This window comes from Fulvia fulva, chromosome 3 (assembly GCF_020509005.1).
Source record: "Fulvia fulva chromosome 3, complete sequence".
Classification (NCBI taxonomy): domain Eukaryota; kingdom Fungi; phylum Ascomycota; class Dothideomycetes; order Mycosphaerellales; family Mycosphaerellaceae; genus Fulvia; species Fulvia fulva.
In genome coordinates this window covers 4,781,684-4,805,864 of record NC_063014.1, presented here as the reverse complement: position 1 = coordinate 4,805,864, position 24,181 = coordinate 4,781,684, and the positions used below count along the sequence as shown (strand labels likewise).

General features: G+C 49.7%; 4 protein-coding genes across 4 annotated transcripts; all 4 read left to right on the top strand.

The window, feature by feature from the left end:
- Window positions 1–11,606: 11,606 nt before the first annotated feature.
- Window positions 11,607–12,149, top strand: CLAFUR5_08463 (uncharacterized protein; the record flags this gene model as incomplete). Its single annotated transcript, XM_047907611.1, has 2 exons — window positions 11,607–11,897; window positions 11,946–12,149. 2 exons carry the CDS (start codon window positions 11,607–11,609, stop codon window positions 12,147–12,149), a joined length of 495 nt encoding a protein of 164 aa, XP_047759681.1.
- A 3,100-nt stretch (window positions 12,150–15,249) lies between these two features.
- On the top strand, window positions 15,250–16,083 carry CLAFUR5_08462 (uncharacterized protein; the record flags this gene model as incomplete). The annotated part of the gene is made up of 2 exons (XM_047907610.1): window positions 15,250–15,475; window positions 15,695–16,083. 2 exons carry the CDS (start codon window positions 15,250–15,252, stop codon window positions 16,081–16,083), a joined length of 615 nt encoding a protein of 204 aa, XP_047759680.1.
- Window positions 16,084–18,723: 2,640 nt separating this feature from the next.
- On the top strand, window positions 18,724–19,148 carry CLAFUR5_20260 (Papain inhibitor; the record flags this gene model as incomplete). The annotated part of the gene is made up of 2 exons (XM_059463096.1): window positions 18,724–18,785; window positions 18,839–19,148. The coding sequence occupies 2 exons, from the start codon at window positions 18,724–18,726 to the stop codon at window positions 19,146–19,148; spliced, it is 372 nt and encodes a 123-aa protein (XP_059318940.1).
- A 1,648-nt stretch (window positions 19,149–20,796) lies between these two features.
- On the top strand, window positions 20,797–22,067 carry CLAFUR5_08461 (uncharacterized protein; the record flags this gene model as incomplete). Its single annotated transcript, XM_047907609.1, has 2 exons — window positions 20,797–21,311; window positions 21,362–22,067. 2 exons carry the CDS (start codon window positions 20,797–20,799, stop codon window positions 22,065–22,067), a joined length of 1,221 nt encoding a protein of 406 aa, XP_047759679.1.
- Window positions 22,068–24,181: the final 2,114 nt, after the last annotated feature.

The following is a 24,181-nucleotide window of genomic DNA, read 5'->3' as shown; positions in this document are numbered from 1 at the left end:
TCCTGGATTACAAGGACGTAGTAGACGCGCGGGTCCGCCTCGTGTAGGAAATGGTTCTAGACTATATCCTTACTATAGTTGACGTTATACTAGATGATGCTAAGCGTGTCGAGGCTAGTCATCGGCATCGATAATCATTTCCTCTATATCGTCCTATGTCCTACTGCCCTATACGTCCTAGTCTACGCCTATCGGCTGTGTACTAAAGGGGAGCCGGGCCTAGTTAGATTCCCTCGCCGTAGCTAGCAGAGTACGTGGCCTCCCGTACGCCCTAGGCTACGTATCCTTTATATCGTTCTCGGCCCTAGGGCGCTTATGCCCGACCGCCGCTAGCTAGTTCCGGTATAGACTAGCCTTACGTTCGCCGTAGAACCTTAGGGCGACGGTTCTGTTTATGATTGCCTTGTTTTTCGCTAGTTTCCGCTACGGGCATTCCGCGCTATACGATAGGTAGTGCCCCGGACAGTTCGCGTACCGCCTCGTAGCCGATATATAGTCCCTAGATATATAGTCTCCTATATAGTTCAAGTAGGCCTACTTGTTTATACACGTGTAGGTTTGGTGTCTATACTATTAGCATTTGAAGCATTAGAGGACACGGAAGGATAAGGAGTGCTTTTCTACTATCTTAAGGCTATATTGCTAGATTAGGCCTTATTCTATTACTAGATCCGCCGCTTTCGCGTCTTATAGCTATACGATTAGCGCCGAGGCCTTCTTGCCTTCTAGCTATTTCCTATAAAGCTAATCCCGATACTAAGGTTTACGGAGAGGTAAGTAGGGGAATTAGGTCAGACATAAATATTAGAAATAGGATAGGGGAGAGAGTAGATCTCTAAGGTATTCTAGCCTCTACCTTTACCGGGTCGGACGTATACCTTCCTAGGACTAGGTATATCGTCCGTTCCTAGAGAAATGAGTAGATAAACTCCGTTACCTACTAGAGGATGCCTTTCTATTATAGGATATATATTAGCCTTTAGTATAAGACGTTATCGAAGGCCCCTACGATATCGAGGGATAGTAAGGACGCCGCTCGGTTCCTACCGTAGTGCTAGAGGGTCTGAATTTACTCCGTAATTAGCTCTATTACTATTAGTATCGTTCGCTAGCTTCTTCCCCCTATCTATGTTACTAGGAGTACGTAGTTATCCTCGGCTAGCTACGTAAGTCTCTAGGCTACTATCTTCTCTAGAACCTTCCCTATTATGTTTAGAAGTACGATTAGCCTATACGATTTAGGCTAAGTATAGTCCTCCTTCTATAGCTTACGTAGCACTACTATTATAGACTCTCTATACCGCTTCGGGTGATACCCTAGCCGTAGGTACGCGGTAAATAGGTTTATAAGGCTCGGCGCGATCTCTTCTCTATACTCTTTTAGTATTATATTTAGTATCCTATCTAGGCCTAGGGCCTTTCGTCCTTTTAGCTTACTTATAACTCCTTTTACTATATTAGAGCTAACCGCCTAATCTATGTCTAGGGGTTCCGGGTATATACTCGGGTCGATATCCGTAAGGTCTACCTCTACTTACGTCGAAAAGAAATAGTCGGCTTATACTTTTGCCTTGCCCCGGGGCGTAGTCTAGGCAATCCCTTCGCGGTCTACGATTAGAGGGAAGTAAGGGGTTCGTTGCTCTTTAGGTAGTCGTACCTATTTAGCTAGTCTCTATATCTATTCCGGGTTTTCTATAACGAGCCCGATCGTTGCTCTCTAGTCCTATAGCTTATTGCGTCTTATCTATACCTTCTTCTCTTATGTCGCGCGACAGTATTGCTCCTACGTCTCTTAGGTATGTTCCTCCGTCTACTATCGCCTTGCCCTTCTAGCCTCCTTTACCTTCGTAGAGTATTTAGAGGTCTAGAAGGCCTTCTACTACGTTAAGGGCCGGAGTAACGGCGTATATTGTTACGCTACTTACTATAAAACCGAGGTAATCTGTTCCGCTACTTAATCTAGCTAAGCTATCGTCTCGAGTTCCCTATACTACGGTAGGTTTGCTATTAGGAAGTCTCCTATATCGTCCTAGTATACTTTCTTCTAGTTACGGCGTAGTTCGCTTACTAGCTCCTCTATCGCCTTTACCCCTAGCGTCGTTTAAATAGGGATATAGTCTAAGGAGGCCTCTAGCGCGTAGTTCGGTCGGCATTAGACTAGTCTCTCTTCAAGTTCTCGTAATAGAAAGTATAGGTCGATCGTACTTATACTAGTATAGGCCTTCTACGTCTTAAGGTCTATAGTCTTACTTATATATATATATGTCCTCGGGATAACGCCTCGTTAGCCCGCGATTATAGTGTAGTATCTCCGGTCATTATTAGTAGCTAGGAGTCCTACGTAGGGGTTGATCTATAGTTCCTATACCGTAATAACGTAGTGCCGTAGCGGGTCTAGCTCTTATAGGAAGTAGCGCTAGACCTTGTCCCTACTTTTGTTTACGTTATACTATACGATAGTAATGTCGTCGTATAGTATTATTCGTTATCCGTAAGGTCTATTTCTATACTATCCTACTATGTCTCCTAAGCCTATATCACGCTATTTAGCTAGCCCTAGGGCCGCTAGGGCGCCCTAAAGATTTGTATCTAGCCTAGTTCGTTAGTAGCCCGGTTAAGGTGTCGAGGCCTACCGGGAGGTAGATACGTTTAGGGTTAGGTTCCCTTATTCGTCTCTTCTACCCTCTTCCTCTTACTCGGCTCGAAGCCCTTATATACGGTAGGTCCCTCCTACTATCGTTAGGGGTACCTAGCTAGTATAGAGATCCTTACTTGTCTCGCTCGTTCTTATACTTTTATTCTAGCTAGGTATTAGTTTAAATACGCTAGGTGCCTTCTACCGTAGTATATATACCTACTCTTCTTTTTTAGGTATTCCCTTCCCTAGTATAGGCCTATGTAGTAAGGACATCTTAGGGTCTTCTCCCCGTATTTTAGGGCTATATAACCGTACTATTAGTATTAGAAGCATTATAGTACCCTATAGCTACTCTAATAGATCTCCGTGTTTATTCTCTCGTAGTTCTAGAATAGCCTATTATCTAGTATCAAAAGGACCCCGACATAACTATAGCGGAATCATCGATCTCTACGCTAAAGCACGACACATTCGAAAGCTCTTATCAAGGCCATTCTAACGATATAAAAAGCAGGCCACTGCCCCTAGGACTAAGGGAGTTCTACCTTATTCAATCTGGACAGCTTGAAGCTCTCTTTACCCTGTTTCTTTAGCTCCAAACGCCGCGGAGGTGCCTAGCTACATTAGGCAACTCCTAGGCAATAGTAGCCTAGGCTACGGTACTAACGGCGCCTACGGCCCTATAGGCGAAGCCCCCCTAAGACAACTGGTAGCAACTTATAGAGGACGCGAAAAGTATAGAAACTAACGATCAGCTCCCTTACTAGTCTCTATAGGTAATAATCACTTAGCTACGCACGGCGCTTATACTGTCGTATTACCGAGGGCAACAAGAAATGAGGACGACGTCCTAGGCGATTAGTAAGGCCACCCGGAATCAACACCCCTATAGCTAGGCATCGGTTGCGGCATCGATACTAGGCCCCCGCCTAACGCACGATGTAGTTACGATCCGCATTATAGCAAAGGAAGACTAGGCCGAAGTTGCGAAGCTATCGAACAAGGAGCTCGCCTAACGAATCAACTAACTAGGGGTAGTCGTAGTGAACTAACAGTCTAACGGCACTCTATAGATCTATACTAGCTCTACTAATACTAGGAGGCACCTAGAGGCATAGCTATAGTAGGCATCTAAGGTTGCGGCATTAGCGAAGGTCTTAACGAAACAATTTACGATCCTAGTCTATAGCATACCTAAGGAGTTTGACCTAACTAACTAGGGTCACCTACGCGCTCTCTAAGAGGACAACCCGGTCACTCTTAACTCTCTAATCTAGAAGGCGACTTGGCTCTATAGGAAATGGCTAGAAGGCAAGAAGGCCTCGGCGCTAATAGTATGGCTATAAGACGCGAAAGCGGCGGATCTAGCGATAGAACAAGGCCTGGTCTAGTAATATAGCCTCAAGATAGTAGAAAAGCACTCCTTATCCTTTCGTGTCCTCTAATGCTTCAAATACTAACAGTATAGACACTAAACCTACACGTGTATAAACAAGCAGGCCTGCTCGAACTATATAGGAGACTATATGTCTAGGGACTGTACATCGACTACGAGACGGTGCGCGAACTGTCCGGGGCACTACCTATTGTATAGTACGGAATGCCTATAGCGGAAACTAGCGAAAAACAAGGCAATTATAAACAGAACCGTCGCCCTAAGATTCTACGGCGACCGTAAGGCTAGCCTATACCGGAACTAACTAGCGGCGGTCGGGCATAAGCGCCCTAGGGCCGAGAACGATATAAAGGATACGTAGCCTAGGGCGTACGGGAGGCCACGTACTCTGCTAGCTACGGCGAGGGAATCTAACTAGGCCCGGCTCCCCTTTAGTACATAGCCGATAGGCGTAGACCAGGACGTATAGGGCAGTAGGACATAGGACGATATAGAGGAAATGATTATCGATGCCGATGACTAGCCTCGACACGCTTAGTATCATCTAGTATAACGTCAACCATAGTAAGGATATAGTCTAGAACCATTTCCTACACGAGGCGGACCCGCGCGTCCACTACGTCCTTGCAATCCAGGAGCTATAGATTAACCCGCACTATAAGAGACTAACGACCTACAAGTCACTAGGCTATACGACATGCCTACGAGGCGACGGCAGACCCCGCACGTGCTTCTATGTCAGTAAGGACATACTAGAATCCGACTGGGAGGTAGTGTACTACGTAGACGAAGAAGGCGGGGGCGATATTACCTCCCTCCACGTGGGTAGCACCTAGATACACAACCTATATATACAACCGCTAGCCTCGAGGTCTAGCCGCGACCTAGGGGTCTACAGACACCTAGACAGTACGCTCAAGAGACAAGGGTGCCACATCGTAGTAGGAGACTTCAACATACACCACCCTTCCTAGGAAAGCCTTATGTAGCCGCACCCTATAGCCGACGAAGTACTCGACTTGATGGCGAGCAACGCAATTGCCCTTAATACCCCGAAGGACCTAGGCACCTAGAAGAGAGGGGGACTCCAAGGCACGATCGACCTCTCCTAGATCTCAGATAGCCACTACTACACGGTAACCTACTATAGGATCGAACATGAACTCGAGGCGTCGTCAGACTATATACTAGTTAGGACCTCTATTACGATATAGATATAACGCACACTAGCGAGAACCCCTAAGCTAAACTAGGGAAAGGCCCACTAGGCCAACATCTAGGCGTACCTCGATGACTCTAAGAGGCTAGTCTAGATCGCGTAGCAGCAATACAACAGTAAAGACGAGATAGACGAAGCAGTCTAGGGGTTGATAGACGAAATAAGAAAAGCGACCTTACTTCACGTTCCGCTTGCCTAACTAACGACATAGTCCAAACTATACTAGACGCCGGAGTACACTACGGTAGTAAGAGAAGCAAGGAGAGCCCGCCGGGTGTGGACGAGCAGCTATAGCGAGGAGGCCTAGAACGTATATAGGGAGGCATGCTAACAGAAGAAAGCCATAATACGGAGGGAGAAAGCAGTCGGCTAGAGGGCCACAGTAGAAGAAATCGCCGGCACGCTAGAGAGGATGTAGAAGCTAGCGAAATGGGCCCGACAGGACCCTATATAGGGCCCCTCCTTCTCTATCCTAGCGCTACAATCGCCTAGTAGCCCGGTTAGCGACCCCGAGGCCAAGGCGCGTCTACTGGCTAGCAAGTTCTTCCCACCCCTAGTCGAGGCTGATCTAAGCGACATAAATAGCTCTACTCCCCTAGCCCCTAGCATCGCGGTCTAACAGGAGGTGTCCGAGGGAGAAGTTACCGCTGTGCTAAGGAAGTTGCCGGCGAAGAAAGCCCCGGGGCCGGATAGGATCCCAAACGAGCTACTAAAGAAGTGTAGAGATCAACTAGCCCTAGTAGTTATAGCGATCTTCAACGCCTGCCTACAGACCGGATACCACCCGATAGCTTTTAAACAATCGACGATAGTGGTCCTACGTAAGCCGCAGAAGGAAGACTATACGTAGGTGAAGTCGTACCGCCTAATTGCGCTCCTTAACACTCTTAGGAAGGCGCTTGAGAAGCTGGTTGTAACGAGACTCTCCGAGGCGGTAGAGGAACACTCCCTACTCCCGGACACCTAGATAGGTACGCGCCTATAGCGATCGACGCTATCCGCGATATAACTTATCACCTCTTAGGTAAAGGCTATCTAGTATAAGAATAGGGACAAGGTGGCTTCCTTACTTAGCCTAGACATATCGGGAGCCTTCGACTACGTGTCACACCCGCGGCTTCTCTACATCCTAAGGTCGAAAGGACTCCCTAAGTGGCTTGTCAACTTCGTACGGTCCTACCTCTAAAACCGCAGTACGTCGATCCTAGTCGGCTAGTATAGAAGCCTATTTCAAGTAGTCTACACTAGAATCCCGTAAGGCTTAACGCTAGTACCTATTCTGTTCCTCTTCTTTATAGCGACGCTGCTCCTAGCCCTAGAATCCTAGAACACCGCTACGAGCGGCTTCGTAGACGACATAAACATCCTAGCGTAGTCTTCCTCGACTAAGGAGAACTGTAGGCTACTAGAAGAGAAGCACAAGATCTACGAGGACTGGGCTAGGAGGCACGGGGCTCGGTTTGCCCTAGAAAAGTACAATCTGATACACTTTACGCGCCGGCCACGGTTCCACAATATGCAAGCTTCTATCTAGATATAGGGGCATACGACTAACCCGGCAAATCAGCTCAGGATCCTCGGACTATAGGTAGACCCGGCGCTACGGTAGAGGAAGTACGTATAGGTAATATTACGGAAAGCTAAACAGAATATAGTATTATACTAGAGGCTTACTACGTCTATATAGGGGGCGGACTTCCGGCAGTCACGACTTCTATATACGGCTATTGTACGGCCAGTCCTTACCTATAGTAGCCAAGTGTGGTCCTTAGGCGAGAGGGCCTGCCTATCGAAGGGACTCGTCGCGCCGCTAGCGAAGATCCAAAACCAATGCCTAAGGAAGGTCACCGGGGCATATAAGTCGACACTAACGAGGATATATAAGCACGAGACCGCTATACCGCCGATCGACCTATATATCTAGGGACTACGGACCTCCTACTTAGGCAAGTCGGCACAGTACCTAGTATAGAAGGTCATCGCCAGTGTAGTCGTAAGGGCCCGCGAATTAGTACTAGCGTATAAGGGCATTCGACCCGGAAACGAGCCGAACTACCGGGCAAGGGACGAACAGCTAGCAACATAATAGGAAGGTAAGAAATCGTTTGTAGAGCAACTATAGAAAGAGAGGTGGAACAACTAGGTTGTAGGGCATAGTGGACGCCCTTAGCTAGCGGGACAACCTAAGGAATAGTCAGCTACAAAATCCGCGGTCAAGCACCCCCCGAAGCTCATCTACTACCGCCTTACGAGGGCATAGAGTAGTATAGCAACCCAACTACGAAGCGAACACATCGGCCTCTAGGGGTACCTATTATAGAGGAAGGTTCCAGGATACACGAATACTAGCTGCCCCTACGGCTATCGCTCCTAGAACGTACGGCACGCACTCCTCGTCTGCCCGAGGTGGTCGCTAGGAAGGGGGGAGTAGATGGCAAAGGCGAGGAACCGGACGATTAGGGCACTTCTTAACAACGCTGAAGACCTACGGCGCATTACGAACTGGATACTAGAGAAGGGCTGGCTAGAACAGTACCGCCTAGTAGGAGCAGTGCAGGAAGAGAGGACACGACGCAGCGCGACGAGACCGGCTAGGAGCGGGGGCTAACGGGGTAGTGACATAGACTACGTACGTTCAGAGGGAAAGCTAATCTAGACAAGGAGTAGTCGGGGGCGGGAAGGGTTTTTACCTATTCGGGTTTCCCTTTGTACATAACAATAGATATATACCTGTATAGGCCGGATAGGGTCCTAGAACAGGGGAATAACAAATCTATCTATCTATCTATTATCTAGTATCTAGTTAGCTTATTCCGCTGTCTCTACCTAGATAATAAGCGATAAATACGTCTTCTCTCGGTCTACTATCTTATATAACTATACCGCCTTCGTTAGTCGTACTCCTAGGGATATATTCTAGTTCTATACTTAGAGTTAGGGAAGGTCTTCGACCTTAAATATCCTAGGGACCCCGTAGGCAATAACGGTATACTATTAGTAGGAGACTCGTACTAACTTCGCGACTTTAGTAGTCCCCTCCTTATAGGTCTCTAGTTTTGATCTATTAGACTCTTATACGGTAAAGAGTCTTACTACGCCTATTGCCTCTACCTTCGCTCTAACTACCTCCTTTTAGCCGATTCTATCGATAATCTCCTTACTTATTAGGGCTGCAATTTCTTGTTTCTCCGCCGGATTAGTAATATATAGGCGTACCGTATTACTTACCTTCGTAGGGGGTTAATTCTTACCTACTACTACTATTACCTATATAGTTAGTCTCTAGGCTACCTTCTATCTTACTTATTAGATCGTCTTTAGGATTTAGTATAATAGCGTTTTTAGCGCTTCTAGTAGCTATACTATAGTGTTCTTATATACCCGGGCTAGGGGTTTATTATCCCCTAGTAAGTTTTCCGCCTCCGTATATAGGGTCGTCTACGCTATACTATTTATCGTTAGCCTCTACTTTCTATATAGTAGGCCTTAGCTTATATCCTAGGTTTTTCCTTTATTTGTTCCTTAGCTTAGCTCTTAGTACTAAATGTTCGTACGGCTATAGCTCTCGTTAGTTGCTATCCTCCGCTACTATTCGGGGTGAGGTCGCGCTTCCTAATTAGGTAGTTATCCTCCGTAGCTCCGTAACTCTAGGGTCTACCGTCGGGGAACGGAACCTTAGTTTTAGGATTTTTTATACTACGATTACGCCGCCGCTAGCGTGTACGCGTCGCTACTACTTAAGTAGATTGCTCGTATTAATAAGGGCTGTCGAATAGATAGTCCTCGTCGATAAATTAGGAATCCGATCGGTCGTTAATTCGTAGCCCTCTTATATCCTTTACGTTATATAACCTACTTTTAAAACATCTTCTATAACGTACTTTACTACCGAGCGGGCTATACTACCGAGCGGGCTACTTTTGCTAAGAACTGTACTACTTCTATAGATATAGCTATACAACTACTATTATAGCGTATATTGTCTTTAAACGAGGCTAAACTGACCTTAGCTGTCTAGGCTACGAAACGCGACGCGACAATTACGAATCGACTTGCTATAAAGGTATACGACGCGTCTCGAACTATACTAGGGTATCGATTGAATAGACGACCTCCTCGGGGTGACTACGAGCCTAATTCGAAGAAGCTTATAGAGCTAGAAGAGAGGGTGATACTTGAGTATATACTCGAGCTAGATCTTAGAGGTTTCCCGCTATTAAAGGCTAGTATACGAGCAATAGCCGATTTATTACTATAAGAGAAGGGTCTTAAGCCCGCTAGTCTTAATTAGACAGACAGGTTCATTAGGCGGCATCGTGAGCTAAAGGTTCGTATAACACGTAGATACGATCATTAGCGAGCCCTAATAGAAGATCTAGACGTTATCGAGAGGTAGTTCTTGCTTATACGTAATATAAAGGAGAAGTATAGTATCCTTAACTAGGACACCTATAACTTCGACGAGATAGGGTTTATAATAGGTGTTATTACGTCTTAGAGCGACGTTACGGGTTTAGAAAGGCGTAGTAGAAAGAGGAAGGTCGTTTAACAGGGTAATAGAGAATAGGCAATAGTGATTAAGACTATCTATATACACGGAATAGCGCTCCTACCCTACGTTATCCTTATAGGCAAACAGCATATTAGTACCTAGTACTAAGACGGCAACTTGGGTCTAGACTAGATAATCGGGCTAATAGAGAACGGCTAGACTAACAATAAGTTCGGTATACGGTAGCTAGAGCATTTCTAGAAGTATACTATAGCTCGTACGACTAGGGTATAGAGACTGCTTATTATCGATAGCTACAAGAGCTATAACTCGAAGGCATTCTAGAATCTGTATAAGGAATACAAGATCTTAGCCCTATATATACTATCGTACGCCTCGTACTTACTCTAGCCATTAGATATAGGTTACTATTCGCCTTTAAAGAAGGTATATAGTGCTTAGCTCTCGGGCTTAGTACGCTAGCGTATTACTTATATCGATAAAGTAGAGTTCCTACGCGCCTTCCGGGTAGCCTATAACGCTATATTTAGACAGGAGAACATCCTATCGAGCTTCAGAAGCGCTAGTTTGGTTCTATTCAATCTATAGGCAGTAATAGACAAGCTTAATATCAAGCTACGTACGATAACCCCTCTAGCTCCGGACTCTACCCCTTAGGAGTCGAAGACACTACGAACTATAAAAGAATTCGACTCTTAATCGATACTAGTAACGAACAAAATGCGTGCCCGGGTAGGTTCATCGCTAAACTCGTTATAGGAAGGGGTGTATTAGCTTATAAAAGGGAGTAGAGAGATAGCGTATTAGATAGCTCTTATACGAAGCGAGATTAGTAAGCTACGTAAGTCTAACGAGGCCCTTATATAGCGAAAAGCACGAAAGCGCAAGTATATTTAGTCTAGAGGGTCTCTAACCTTCGATAAGGCGTCGTAATTAATACCTCTAGAGGATACTAGGAGGTAGGAAGTGAGTAGAGAGTCGCTAGATAGTGTTCGGCTAGTACTAAGGCTACGACGCTATAAGCAATATAGTGAGTCGGGGCATAACGTACGTACCTATTAAGTAGACTTGCTAGATAGCGAAGAATCTAAAGAGGAATTGTCCTCCTAGTAACGATTCTATAGGATGTCGTCGTGTTAAGATACCGTCGTAATCAAAGTAGAAGTGGTACAGTTCTTAGCAAAAGTGGCCCGCTCGGTAGTGTGGCCCGCTCGGTAGTGAAGCACGTTAAGCCTAAATCTATCAACTTCTAATCTATAACCTAATACCTAGTAGCCGTAAATTCTAGTAATTCTATATTAATATAGCTTTAACTCCCGCTATATTCCATTTATAATTATAAAACTTTTGCAACATATAGATTCATATACAAAGACTATATATACGAAGTTTTGTACGCTTATATTGCTTCACGGAAAAGTTATCTATCGATTTCTAAAGAATTCAGAATCTCGCGATGCGAGCAACTAAGAAACGCGGGCTGGGTCCGGTATTCTTGCAGGCGTTCTAACTTACATGTCGTTGGACGAAAGACGAAGGATCCAGTCGCGTCGCAAAGCTCCCAGAATAGAATACTGACTGCACCTCAGCGACGACATTGATGATGCTTCCGTCTGTACGGGCGTTGGAGACATCTGGTGGAAGCCACATGCATCATCGCCCACGTGGACGGGATTGTTCCTTCCATATGAGCGCGGCTGCTAGAATGTGATGACATGCTATCAGTACTTCCCCATGCAACACAACGAAGCAGACCACTGTATCTTTGCGTTGTCGCCGAAGCACGACATGAAAACAACATACTCCGAGACACAAGCAGTACCAGTAGCCATCCTCCATCATGTCGCCATTCTTCCCACACCCGGCCCACGCCGAAGACCAGCCTCTAGCTCATACCTTGGTCTGGTCCTACGTCCTTTACCGCGGCCTCCAAACAGGAGCGACACTGGGTCTAGGCGTGGGCGCCGTACAAGCTCTCCTACAGGCCCGGAGAGCCGCAAGAAATGGGTACTATGGCACAACGAACAATCTCGGCAACGGTACTCCGCTCGACTGGGATAGGAGCTGCCACATGCACAGCCCTCATGATTCCTGCCATGCTTGCGCGCATGAACGGTCGGGAAGAGATAGAGTGGCAAGATCCCAGCTGGGAGGTTGTTGGAGCACAAAGGACAAGTAGAGGTGGACGATTGGAGTCTGGCAGGGACAATCGCTGAAACAGTGGCTGTCGCGAGGCGAGGTGCTGTACAGGAGGCTGGCAGGGCAAGACTTTGGAGAGTGGCAGGCGGTGCTGGCGCTGGTAGTATGGGCAGGTCTTGTCGGCTATATGATATGGCGACATGGAGTGCATGGTGCAAAGTGGGCTGAAGATGGCCCACGATGACGAGCTGCCGTCAAGAGCTCTGCTTGCAGGCGCATACGAGTGTTACCTTTGGATAATATCTTCGGACTTGAGGGCCGATGTTGGTAGATATCTGTGCAGCGTATATGCCTGACCCTCTCCAGCCGGACCACTGGTCCAGTCCACAAACCGACAGGCTACTTCCACACCACGCTCTGAACGCACACCTGGCAGTCGCTTCGGATTATCCGTACAGAACAGAACTAAGAGCCTAACACCAGTGGACCGAGACTGTCGAATGATCTGGTTCACGGTCAATCATAACGAGGTTTCCGATCAACATCGCCAGATGTCCAGGAAAACATGGCCCTTCGTGCGATCGCTGTGCCGAGCTACCTTCCTCTCTGCGTCAATGGAATACATCTCTCGTCTTTACACTGAGCCACAGCTTTGATCTGTCCCCGTTGGAATGGTCCATCGGAGAACATGTTGCGGAACTTCTCGGCCAGGCGACTGGATAGCGCTCGTCTGCACAGATGGCCATCAATCCACTGGCCTACGTGCGAAATGGGATAGTGGTCTCTCAAGGTCTTGCAGAGACAAGACCTTGAACTAGACGAATACCCAAGGACGCACATGATTGCTTTCAAGTGCCCGCCACGGACAATGGCGTACAACAGCTGCACACGCTTCTCGGGCTTGGTCCTTTTATGGAGCCAATGCTAACTCCAAGACCTGGACTCACGACCTTTTTGCAGCAGCTCTTCGGCGTTCCACCTTGCTTGATGCGGAGTTCGGGTGACCACAGCGAACAACATAAGATGACGGACCACCTGGCTTGATAAGGGTTGCATTTAGGTGCATGCCAGCTGCTTGCGAGTCGGCAACGGCGTTAGCGACTTGCAGGCACCTCGCCAAGAACAGATGCCAGACCATATGGTAGCGCTTTCTTGCCGACTCACGCCGTCAATAATGGCGCAGATCGTGGTGGAACAGGGTGTTCACACTGGAGACGCTCATTCAGCTTGACGACTTGACCTACTGCCTCTGTGGCGGATCAAATTTATTGCTGGCACCTGGCATGCCGCGAGGACGTCCCATCATCGTGGCCAGAACTGTGTCGAGCAGGAAGTCTGACCTTTCATGATGATGCATCTCGCCTTCACCAGCTTCTCTGCACTCCACGCAGATCGCATTTGACCCCGGACGATGCCTGTGCCTGCACCATGAACAGTATTGAGATACTGTATATGGTCAGCTCCGACAATAATCATGTTGTCCTCCATGATAGTGAGTCCGATGTCATCGAGCAGATAGAAAACATCGACGCGTGAGCATTGGTGCACAAAGGCGGCGACCGTCGAGACCACAGCCTTCCTGCTGCCAAGTTGTCACCGGTCTTGGTATCAAAGCCGGCGTGAGCTGTTCAAAACCAACGATTGGCAATAGCCAAGCTGCCTCAAGCATCAAGATGTCCTCGGATGGATTTGAGTAAGGCAGTTTTATCGGTCGCCGAAGTCCTCGGCATGCAATTGCAGCAGTCTGGCTCTGGCGCGACGCCAGCAGCACATCCGGACACCCAGGAATTAGCAAGCAGTCCCTGTTATCATGAATGGACTGCAATAAAAAAGTGCATCTGTGGCACGATCGTTGGATCGTCGATGTCACGGCCCTCATTCCCACCAACAATTTCCACGATCTCTAAACACGTCTCGTCTGGTAGACCTGAATGGATGATCTATTCAGCTGTCGTGGAGCAGGCGGCGTCCAATCTATCGTTAGCCACGACCATCCCCTTGCGGTACTCGAGCATATGCTGGTTCGGGAAGGTCGGAGTCTGGGCTCACAAAGAAGCGAGCAGCAGTTGGACCATCGGCGATAAATTGGCTGCGTCAGTGTCCAGGTGCTATAGTGATGCTTTAAGGCGGTTCAGGCCAAGTCGAGCAGCAACAAGATAGTGATGGTCCAACTCCAATAGGCGGACAGCTGCAACGAGAGCGGTCAGCTTATACTTCACTTCAGGTAGCAGCTAGGTCCCGGGAGATGGACCAGGTGCGGCTATATCCTGGTGTCGCTGTGGGCGCCGATGACCGTTCAGTCCAGCGCCTGTCGCACTCATGGTCTAGGCCTGCGCCGGAATCTGTCGGTCGATCTCAACAGTAGCAGCAAAGCCTATCGGGCTGGTAGCCAGATCTGGTCGCTTGGGCGCTCGGGTATCGACTTGGGGGTGTGGCTTTTACGACATGCTCGAGGGGCTCGTGGCTCTTTGTCTGGATATTAGGCCTTTCGTCTCGCTCTACGTCATGTCTACAGCAGGCCGCGGCAGTGCTCCCTCCCAACACAGACGTCGCGCTGGGTGTACTGCTCTTCTTAGCAGCATAAACCGCAACACTGATCTCGATGACCCCTTCGATGTCTCCGCGGAGGATGTTGTCAAGCGGTCAGAATTTGCGAGGCCGTCCACTCCCAGGACGCTCTGCTGTGCACTGCGCCATGTCGCATCGTGCCTGCACCGCTGCGAAGGCGTGTGGGTTTATATGGCCAGTTTCCACGAGTGTCAACCACTCCACCAGCGCAATTGTCTCCTCGTCGAGCATGTGCTGAGGTATGGTCTCCTTGGTCCACCTGACCGGCCCGCATATACAGTCGACCATCTAGTGGTTCTGTGTCCTCTCTCAGCTCTTTCCGACCCATCTCTTCCCTCGAGCGGTCGTGTAGGTGTCGTCGATGTGTCGATACCTGTCGTCTAGGCAATGTTGCTGCTTGTATGAGCTCTTCGTCTTGGACGATAGGCTTGATTGGCGAGGGATCTATTGACAATCGCGATCTCTTTGGCCGGATCTGCGCGTTCGTCGCGAGTTGCGGTAGGTGCACGCTGGTCTCGTTCGTCATTCGCCTATGTCGCATGAAATTGGCTGCTGAGCATATCGTGGCCTTGCTTGGACATCGGTATTGCAAATAGGACCAGGCAATGCATTACGCGCATCAAATTGAAGATGGTGAAGCTGGACTTGGCCTGCAATATCAGAAGTTCTGACCGTCGCGTTGACATTCCACGAAAAGCCCAAGCGGCTTGAGACAGTTGGAACGCCGAAGCAAGGGACGCGACCGCCCACTACCTACATTCACCACAACGCACATCATGGCTGAGGTCGAGCACATTACCGCCGACAACGACAGTGCCATCGAGCTCTCGCGAACCACCAAGCGCGTCGCCTTCACCGACCCCATCCACAGCGAGATCCCTCCACCGCCCCTAACCTGGCCACAGCGCATTGAATGCATACTAGCGACAATGCCGTCTTGCTGCGTGGCTTGCATGTTTTGGGAATGCTGCGATGACGACGATGCTGGTTCTTCGACGGTACGTAAAGAGTGCATAATATCGGGGTTGGAGAGACATTGGTACAAGCTCTCCCAAGGGCAAACAAAGAGGCCAGTGCAGCACGCCCAACGCATTGGGACCTCAAAAGGGCTTCTAGTGCATTTCGAAATAGGCGCGCCGCGCATTGCTACACGACCCACCCTACAACGGCTCTGTACAACGATGAGGACCTCCGTACTGTCCGTACTGACCTTGGTATCAGTGAGCCACGCCTCGCCAGCACCGCGATCCCCCCCGGACGATTCATCCCTCCTCCCTCGAGACCATGCGAAGCCTTACAAAGGCGACTTGACCTACTTCGGCGCACCGACAGGCAGGGAAATGTGCGGTTACGAATGCTCAGGGCTGTTTGCCGCGGTGCACCCAGCCTGGTTCACAGTATTCAGCATTCCCGAAAAGAGCTACCCAGAAGATCCTATCTGCGGCAGGAAGATCATGGCATGGACAGCGAAGGGCAACGTAACATTGGAGGCGTGCGGGATGTGCGATCACTGCAAAAAGTCGACAGACTTGGACGTCTCGCCGGCCTCTTTCTCCATGCTTGGGAGTGTTACAGAGCGGAGGATATCGATGGAGTGGAAGTGGCTTTGAGTGCTCTCCCAATGGTTGCGCTTGGTCAATGCCAACCCCTAGATCATACAGAGACATGGTTACGCAGACAGAGAGAAGAGAGGACACTGCAGCCGCATAGCATCGTACACACAGACAACGACAGACACGATCGCAAGAGGCGCTGGGTAGAGGTGTTGTCGGATACCACAAGACATCGAGTCACTCCTTTGCTCGAAGCTCTACTCGCTCTTCTCATTATGGCCTGCATTATCCTGCCCGCCTTTGCCACTGTCGAGTCGTTCCTCACGATTGGTAGCCCCTCGGGGATGCCATGCATTTGCACAGACATAGAGCCGCGCTATGCTCGATGGCATTCCCATATCGCCTGCTACACCGTGTTCCTTGCTCCTCTCGAGATACCTGAGCTCTATCTGCTCTTGTCCATGACTTCCAGATCTGTTCCATGCCACTGTTGCTTTCATGCAGCATCGCCGTCTACGCGATGGAGTTGCAAGACCACATGCACCTGTCGCCACCTGCGTTCCTTCACTATATTCTCCACGCAACGGTCTCACGGTCATGGCAGCTGTCGAGCCACACGGCTGATCCTTCCACGGCTTAAGTGTACCATAGCAGCTCTCGCCGAGCACACGACACACTCGCTGATGGTGGATGATGTCCGCACACGAGATAGATGCTCCTCAATCTTGCCTCGCCGCTTATCACCACCATAACCTCACACGCCTTGCAGTCTTTGAACAGTGTCACGGCTTCTACAGACCTTCAGCGTACTACAACAGCTCTCTCGGAGCACGACACATGTCCACTGGACACAGATGATGCCTCCATACAATGCAAGTGCTCGTGTCCCTCCTGCCTCCATCCATCGCCGCAACGGCTTCGCAACCCTTACAAGCCTCGAGTCGTGTCCATAGCTTCTAGAGACCTTCGGAGCAATACGGAGAGTCTACTGCAGTGTTATACATGCTCAAAGGAGGTGAATGGGTTCCCTGTGCGATACAGCGACCCATTGGCCTCTCGATACTTGCCGCGCCGCCGCAAGGTCGCTTCCACAAGCTGTCGACCATTCTCCGATGACCGTGCTCTTCCCAATGCATTCTCTCGCGGTGTAGCTCCTGGCTCATGATGGTCACTGAATATGACGCATAGTGTGTGCTCGGTAGTGCTTCGATGCTCGTTGTCGCAGCACTGCTTCGTTCAGCAATAGCGCTCCTCCTGATGCCCTACCTCTTCCTGTATCATCTCTGTACGAGGCACAGCATCTGGGCACCGATGATGGATGAATGCAATAGACGCGACGTGCTCGACCAACGCCCAATGCCACAGTCGCTGCTCTCTCGGCCATTGCTCCTCTGCTGGTGGTCTTGCTCTTGCTAGAACATGATTCTCGTGGCACAGTACATGGCGCCGATGCAGCATGAATGCAATACATGCTACGTGATGAACCATTTCTCAAGATCGTCGTCCCATCGTGGCTTCCTCGAGTCGACATCCATCTTCTGGTGACCTTGCTCTACCTAGCACACTTCTTTCGAAGCACAGCACTTGGTTACTGTGGTGAGTGAAGGCCATACACGCTGCGTACTTCACTACCACCCAATGCTCATCGCCGCTCTCTTGGCCATCACTCGTCTTCTACGGGTCTTGCTCTTCCGGCAGCCAATCCCTCGCGGCACAACATACGTCCATCGATACTGCTTGAATGCAATACATACTACATGATGCACCATCTGCCACACCTTGTCTCCCTGTCGTGACTCCCTCAAGTCGACGTCCTCTCCTGATGGCCTTGCTCTTCCTGCCACACTTGTCGCAAATCACAGCACATGCTGTGGTGAGTAAGGTCATACATGCTACGTGCTCGGTCGTCCTTCAATGCCCATCGCCGCGCCGTTGCTCCCTCGAGCCGTCGTTGCCCTCCAATGGCCTGGCTCTCGCTGCACTACTTCCCTCCCAACACGTCTCATGGCACTTGAAGGTGAATGACTGTAATACATACTACATACACTCTACTACCTCTCAATGCTCACCTGCACGGCAATGCTCTATCCTTCCTCGACAGCCTGTGGGCCACCGAGAAGCCCCTCGTCATCACTAGCCCGTTCTTCCCCTGGCCGTTCATTCTGTCACCAAGCTCCAGGCTTCCGCCACGCCGCATCCCTGTCCACGAGGCTAGCGTCAAAGCCGAGCTGCCTCAGGACCATATCGGCTTTGCACTCGATATTGGTATCTCAACATATAGGGGTTGTATCGGTACCGGTAGAGTTGGAGATTGTAGCCACATGTCACGCGAAGGGCCTCGACAATGTTTTGGGATAGTCACACCTCGTTGTTCATCCGCACCATGCTGCTGCCTCTAGACCCTGAGCACGCTCTTGCTTTTTCACACGCTCAACGGCGTCCAAGCTCCCTTCGAGCTGCGTTCGAGCTGCGTTTGTGAGGCAATTATTCAAGTGAATTGATGGGAATTGATGTGCCAGAGCTTTTGCGACGCAAGTGAAGCTGCTGCACAGGCCTTCTGCCTTAAGCATAAGTATTTTCCTCTTTCTCTCTCAAATTTCTCACCCTCTCGACAACTTCCACCCCATCACACACTCACAACAATCAACCAACACTCTCTCCAACCAACAACACTTCTCCAACCAAACACAAGCAAACATGAAGGTCTCCACCATCATCGCCACCGTCGTTGGCCTCGCCAGTGCCTCGGTCAGCAAGCGGTACGTTGCCTCAACTTCTTTTCTTCACCTCGAGTTACTGACACACCTCCCAGCCAGGGTACCGGCCGCCTCACATTCCAGAACTCTGACAGCCCAGGCGTTGGTGCTTGCGGCAGCGCCCTCTCCGGCGACGCTGTCGCCGTCTCCGAGTGCCTGTGGACCGCTGCCAACCCAAATGCCGACCCACTGTGCGGCCGCAAGATCAACATGGTCTCGAACGGTGTCACCGTCCAGGGCACCATTCTTGACAAGCAGCCAGGCTCTTGCGCACCAGGCAATGCCGAAGTCCTTCCTAACGCCTTCGTCAAGTTCGGCTACTCGCTCGACCAGGGCGTCGCCGAGGTCAGCTGGGGCTTTGCCTAAGGTAAAACACACTCGCCTCCTCATCATCGTCTCCATCCACTGACCACTCTCCCAGCAACCAATACTACTCCCCACACTGTACGACAGAACGAGCCAACAGAGCTCAGCATGCAATGCTCCAGATGAGCGCGTGATCAGAAGATCACCATGAGGCAATAGTAGCCATGAAATGAAAACTTCAGACCACTCTTCTGTCTCTGTGGCATCTCATCGTGACTCGTCTTGCCTTGCCTGTGATGTCTTTGATCCCTTGGATGCCAACGTCTGTTTATTTTCACCTGTGTGTGCTAGTCTCGCCCGTAGATCTTGGCTCCCCGGTGGGAGGGTGCTCAAGCGACGCGTCTCGTCTCGTCTGATCACGCTACGATCCTCAATGCGCCACGGTGAGATGTATCAGCAAGCGCTTCATGCATGAGATGGCTCCTACAGTGCTAGCCATCTGCGCTCCGGTAGGCAGTACGGTCTGTTCAAAAGAGGTGGCACCTGTCTTGGTGCAGAAGGCAGTGGCAAGGATCGACACATGGAGTGACCGACGGACCGAAAGGTGTCTGTGCAGAGAGAAAGACGAGGTGAAGTCAGTGTCACTGTGTCACACCACCCCTGGTCTCGCTTACCAAGATCGGCCCGAGCCAAGATGAGACGTCAGCGGCGATTCATCACTCTTGCTGGGACTATGCAGGGTCTTCCCCTTTGCAGCTGGCTCTCGAGCCATCTACGCAAGCCACCCACCCGAACCTGCGGATAGAATAAGTGCTTGGTGTCTTGGCTGAGGGCTCACATCTCCCCAAAGCACTCCACGTGGCAGCAGCCTCCAAAGTCTACCATCCCGTACTACTACTACGCGAGGGCTGCTCGTGGCCGCCGACAACGTGGGCGCCATGGCTTGTGCAGCCACTGCTTGATGCGCAGCAGCTATCATGGGTGCTCTGAACCCGTTTCTGTGGCAAAAAGATATGTCGGCTAAAGATTCCAGAGCCTGCCTGTACGTACCCATACCCGATACTCCGGACGAGTTGTCTGCCTTTGAGTTCAGCATGATTCGCCAGGCAGTCTGCAGCCGCGTGCCACGTGGGAGCGCAAGTGACGCGCTGTACTGCATGACTCCTTTGTTGGCCACGTCTCTGTGCTTTTGCTCCAAGCACTTCGGTTGTATGTAGCCCGGGGAGCCGCATCGAGGCTTGCCTCTAGTGCTTATGGTACTGCCTTCCTACCATGCTGAGCTCTAGTGAGTAAACCTTACCTCCTAGTAGCTCTTCCGTGCTGTCTCAGCAAGCCACTGCTAATGTTCCAAGAAATCTGGAAGCAATGTGTCGTGCCTGCTGCACTGTTGCTGTGGTGTCGAGTGTTGCCGCCGGCCGTTCTGGAACAATGGCAGGCGGTGTGGCCATTGCATACCGACGAGGCTTGCCGCCATGTCAGTATGCAGTGGCCGTTTGCATAGGGGCGTGCGCCCTGGAATATATAATGGATGAAGGCGTCGCACACTGCTACTGTCTCAACCATAGCACTCCATTCACCGACCCTCAACAGCCATCATACTCACTTCCTGACACGCTAGACACCGTCACCACACACTGCATACTGATTTGGAATCACAAAGACCACACCACCACAGTTTCACAGCACGAACAACAACCTCGTCACCACCATGGGGAAGTACATGCTACTCGCAGCTCTGGCTGCACAGACGATGGCAGCACCCCTTGATATGAGCACGGGAGATCTGGAGACAAGGCAGGCCAAGATGCCACAATTCAAGAGCGCAACTTACATTGGCAACGTTACGGACCCCAACCTCGACAGAGATTCCTGCGGGTCTGTACGTATCGGCACTAGAGCATTCTGGACCTGCAGAGACACGATGGTCAACAAGAACGGAGTCTCGGTTCTGCCAGTCATCTCAAGCACCGTAGGGTGGACGGACCCCCAGAGCAAAGGCGGCCCGGTCATCAAAACAACTGGCAACCCCGTCGGCGTTGGCTCTACAGGGACAAGCCCAATTCTGCAGATGTATGGCTACCCCAGGACCGATAACATCGTGCCATACTTTCCTTTGACGGCGAGCGAGTGCAACACCAACGTCGCTGGAGCCTGTCCAGACGGCAGCCGCTGGGCCATCTGGCCAGATTCGCCTCCGTTGATCTCGCAGACAAGCAGCAATGGGTGAGTAATCTGGTATGCATTGATGTTTCGACGCTGACATGCCCTCACAGCGCAAGTGCCGTGGGCTATACATGGGTCCCGAAGGCACACCTCTACGGTTTCCTCCAAACCTACACACCTCAACCTGCAGCTTCCCTCTACAGAAGCACCTACCTCGCTACGACGAACAAAAACACGCTGCCATCGGTCAGGCTGATCGCCGAAGAGTTCTGGAAGACCAGTGAAATCAACTTCGGTCGTTACGGCGGTGTGACACGCAACGGCGTCACATATATGTACGGCCAGGCAAACCCAGGGGTCGGCACCTCTACCTGCCTTGCAAGAGTGACGTCCACCAGAGTCGAGCAACGAGCTTCATACCAGTACTACAACAACACTGCCAAGTCTTGGTCAAACACCATGCCTAGCATCAACAGCACTGACTGTGGCCTGCCAAACGCGGGCGCTGGTGGTCAAGGCACATTCTACTACTCAACCTACTACGCAAGCTACGTCTGGATCGGCCAAGCAGAGCTCGAGCCTGTCGCCAACTTCTACATCTCGACTGCTCCAGCTCCAGAGGGTCCTTGGGTCAAGCCGTACCTCTTGTGGCAAGGTCAGAACGGTGATGCCTTCGTCGGCGCGTATACGTTGCAAGCACACCCTTCCCTCCTGCCCAGCAACAATGCGGCCGAAAATGGCATCTATCTGTCGTACACGAAGCCAATGGCTACCGGACCTTACACCACGCCGCTGGTGTACGTTCAGTTTGCTTAGAGGACCCATCGGTACATCTGATTTTCCATGTGCGAGATACCCAGATTGTCAGACTAGCGATAGAGATGGAGGTTCGGCAGAATAGTAACTCTTATTGTATACTTTTCCCCAGACTTGCCATCGGTATCATCCGGACTGAAGACCACTACCGAAGTCGAAACCGGCGTACCGTAGGGTAGCCCAATTTCGCCGATTCTATTCCTAATCTATATAAGGGATCTCTTTACGGATATTAAGGCCGTAACTCCCTTATCCTATATCGACGATATTAGACTTTTAGCTACCTCGACAAGCCTAAAGGAGGACGCGAAGACCCTCGAGAGAGAAGTAAGACTTCTAACGAAGAGCGGGGCCGAATAAGCGATAGAATGTGACCTAGCTAAAACCGAGCTACTACACTTCGCGAAAGGCAAAGGATGCGATAGTTCTATTACCCTACCGAGCGGGGAAGTAATTAAACCCGCGACAAAAGCCGTGAGATAGCTAGGGATTTAGTTTGATACCTATCTTACCTTTAAGGAATATATTCAAATCCGTTCGACAAAGGCACTCGCCTCATTCTATAGGATGAACCGACTAGCGAATATAGGGAACGATTTAAGTACTCGTTCTCTCCGGACTCTCTACCTAGTATACGTTACGACCGTAGCGGACTACGGGGCGCCGGTTTAGTAGAGATCTAGACGATCTATTACCCCTCTAGAAGCGATTCACGGGAAGGGAATTAGAAAAGTCCTAGGAGTATTTCGAACTACTCCTACGGAACCGTACAAAAGAGAAGCGGACCTATTAACTCCCCGTATTCGGCTAGAAAGGTAGGTCCTTAAGTATAGCCTCCGGATAAATAAGCTTCCCGAAGACAACCCGATAGCTAGAGCCCTAAAGGACACTACCCCGATAGTTATAAGACAGGCTATAGAATCGGATTACGAGCTTCTTCTACTAAAAGAAGGGTCAAAACTATAAGGAATCTAAAAGAGACTAGAGGCTTTTAAGTCGCTAAGTATAACCGATAAAGAACACCTTACCGATCTAGTAGCTTTAGCTACGAGAGACAGACTCTATAAGTATAGAATAAGAAGGAATATACTATAAATAGCTACTTCTCTCGGTTTAAATACGAAGAGTACCTCCCGCTACGAATAAAATACGAATAGGTAATATCTAGCGCCTACTATTACGGGCCTAGGCGGACGTCTAGTAAATAGCAGTCGGTCACGTGACTCGGCACGGGCCGGCCCGCATGCCCCGGCTTGTATATTAACTTTCTATACCTCGTGCTCCTCTTAGATAGCCTATCTAATAACTTCGTTATTTACTCTATATTAAGAACGGCTCCCTTATACTTTATTAGACCGCCTTTACTAACCGTAGAATACGTACTACGAATAACCTATAAAGTAATAGGTTAAAGATATAGAAACTTGTTACGAATATAGGTTAGTAGGTATATCGTATAGTACTAAGACTAACTTAGTATATACTAAGCTAGTCGAGATAATAGTACGGTAATACTACTAAGATACCGTACGAATAGTAGGAGCGACTTAGAGGACCTAAAGTTACTTAGCTAGTTAGTACGAGACTGTCGGAGGAACTACCGTCGTAGGATAAGATATAGGTAAAACCGATAAGGCGTAGTAAAACAGAACTAGGACTAGAGCAATATCCCTCTATATAGGTATAAGAGACGTAGTCTCTATACCGATAGTAGAGACACCTTTAGTACTAAATACTATTCTACTATATACCTTCGTAGGTCGACGACGAGAATTATCTATACGTAGTATCGGCTACGAACCTCTCGTCTTACTACGAGAGAGCTAAGTATTCTTACGCTAGAGCGTCGTAGGCGCGACGGGCGCGTAACGTAGGCGAAGCCGCGGCGAATAGAGGACTACTAGTAAAACGGGTATAAAAACTATCCGACGAGCGTGTACTCGTATCGGGAGCGAGTCCCTCTTCTTTCTACGTATAAGAAGGGCGCGGAACCGTGGCCTATACGCTCGATAGGACACCTCTAGTATAAGTGTAGAATTTTCACCTCCGGAGACCGTAAACCGAGCGGGCTAAGCGACGAACATTAGACGAGCGGACTATAGAACAACAACTAA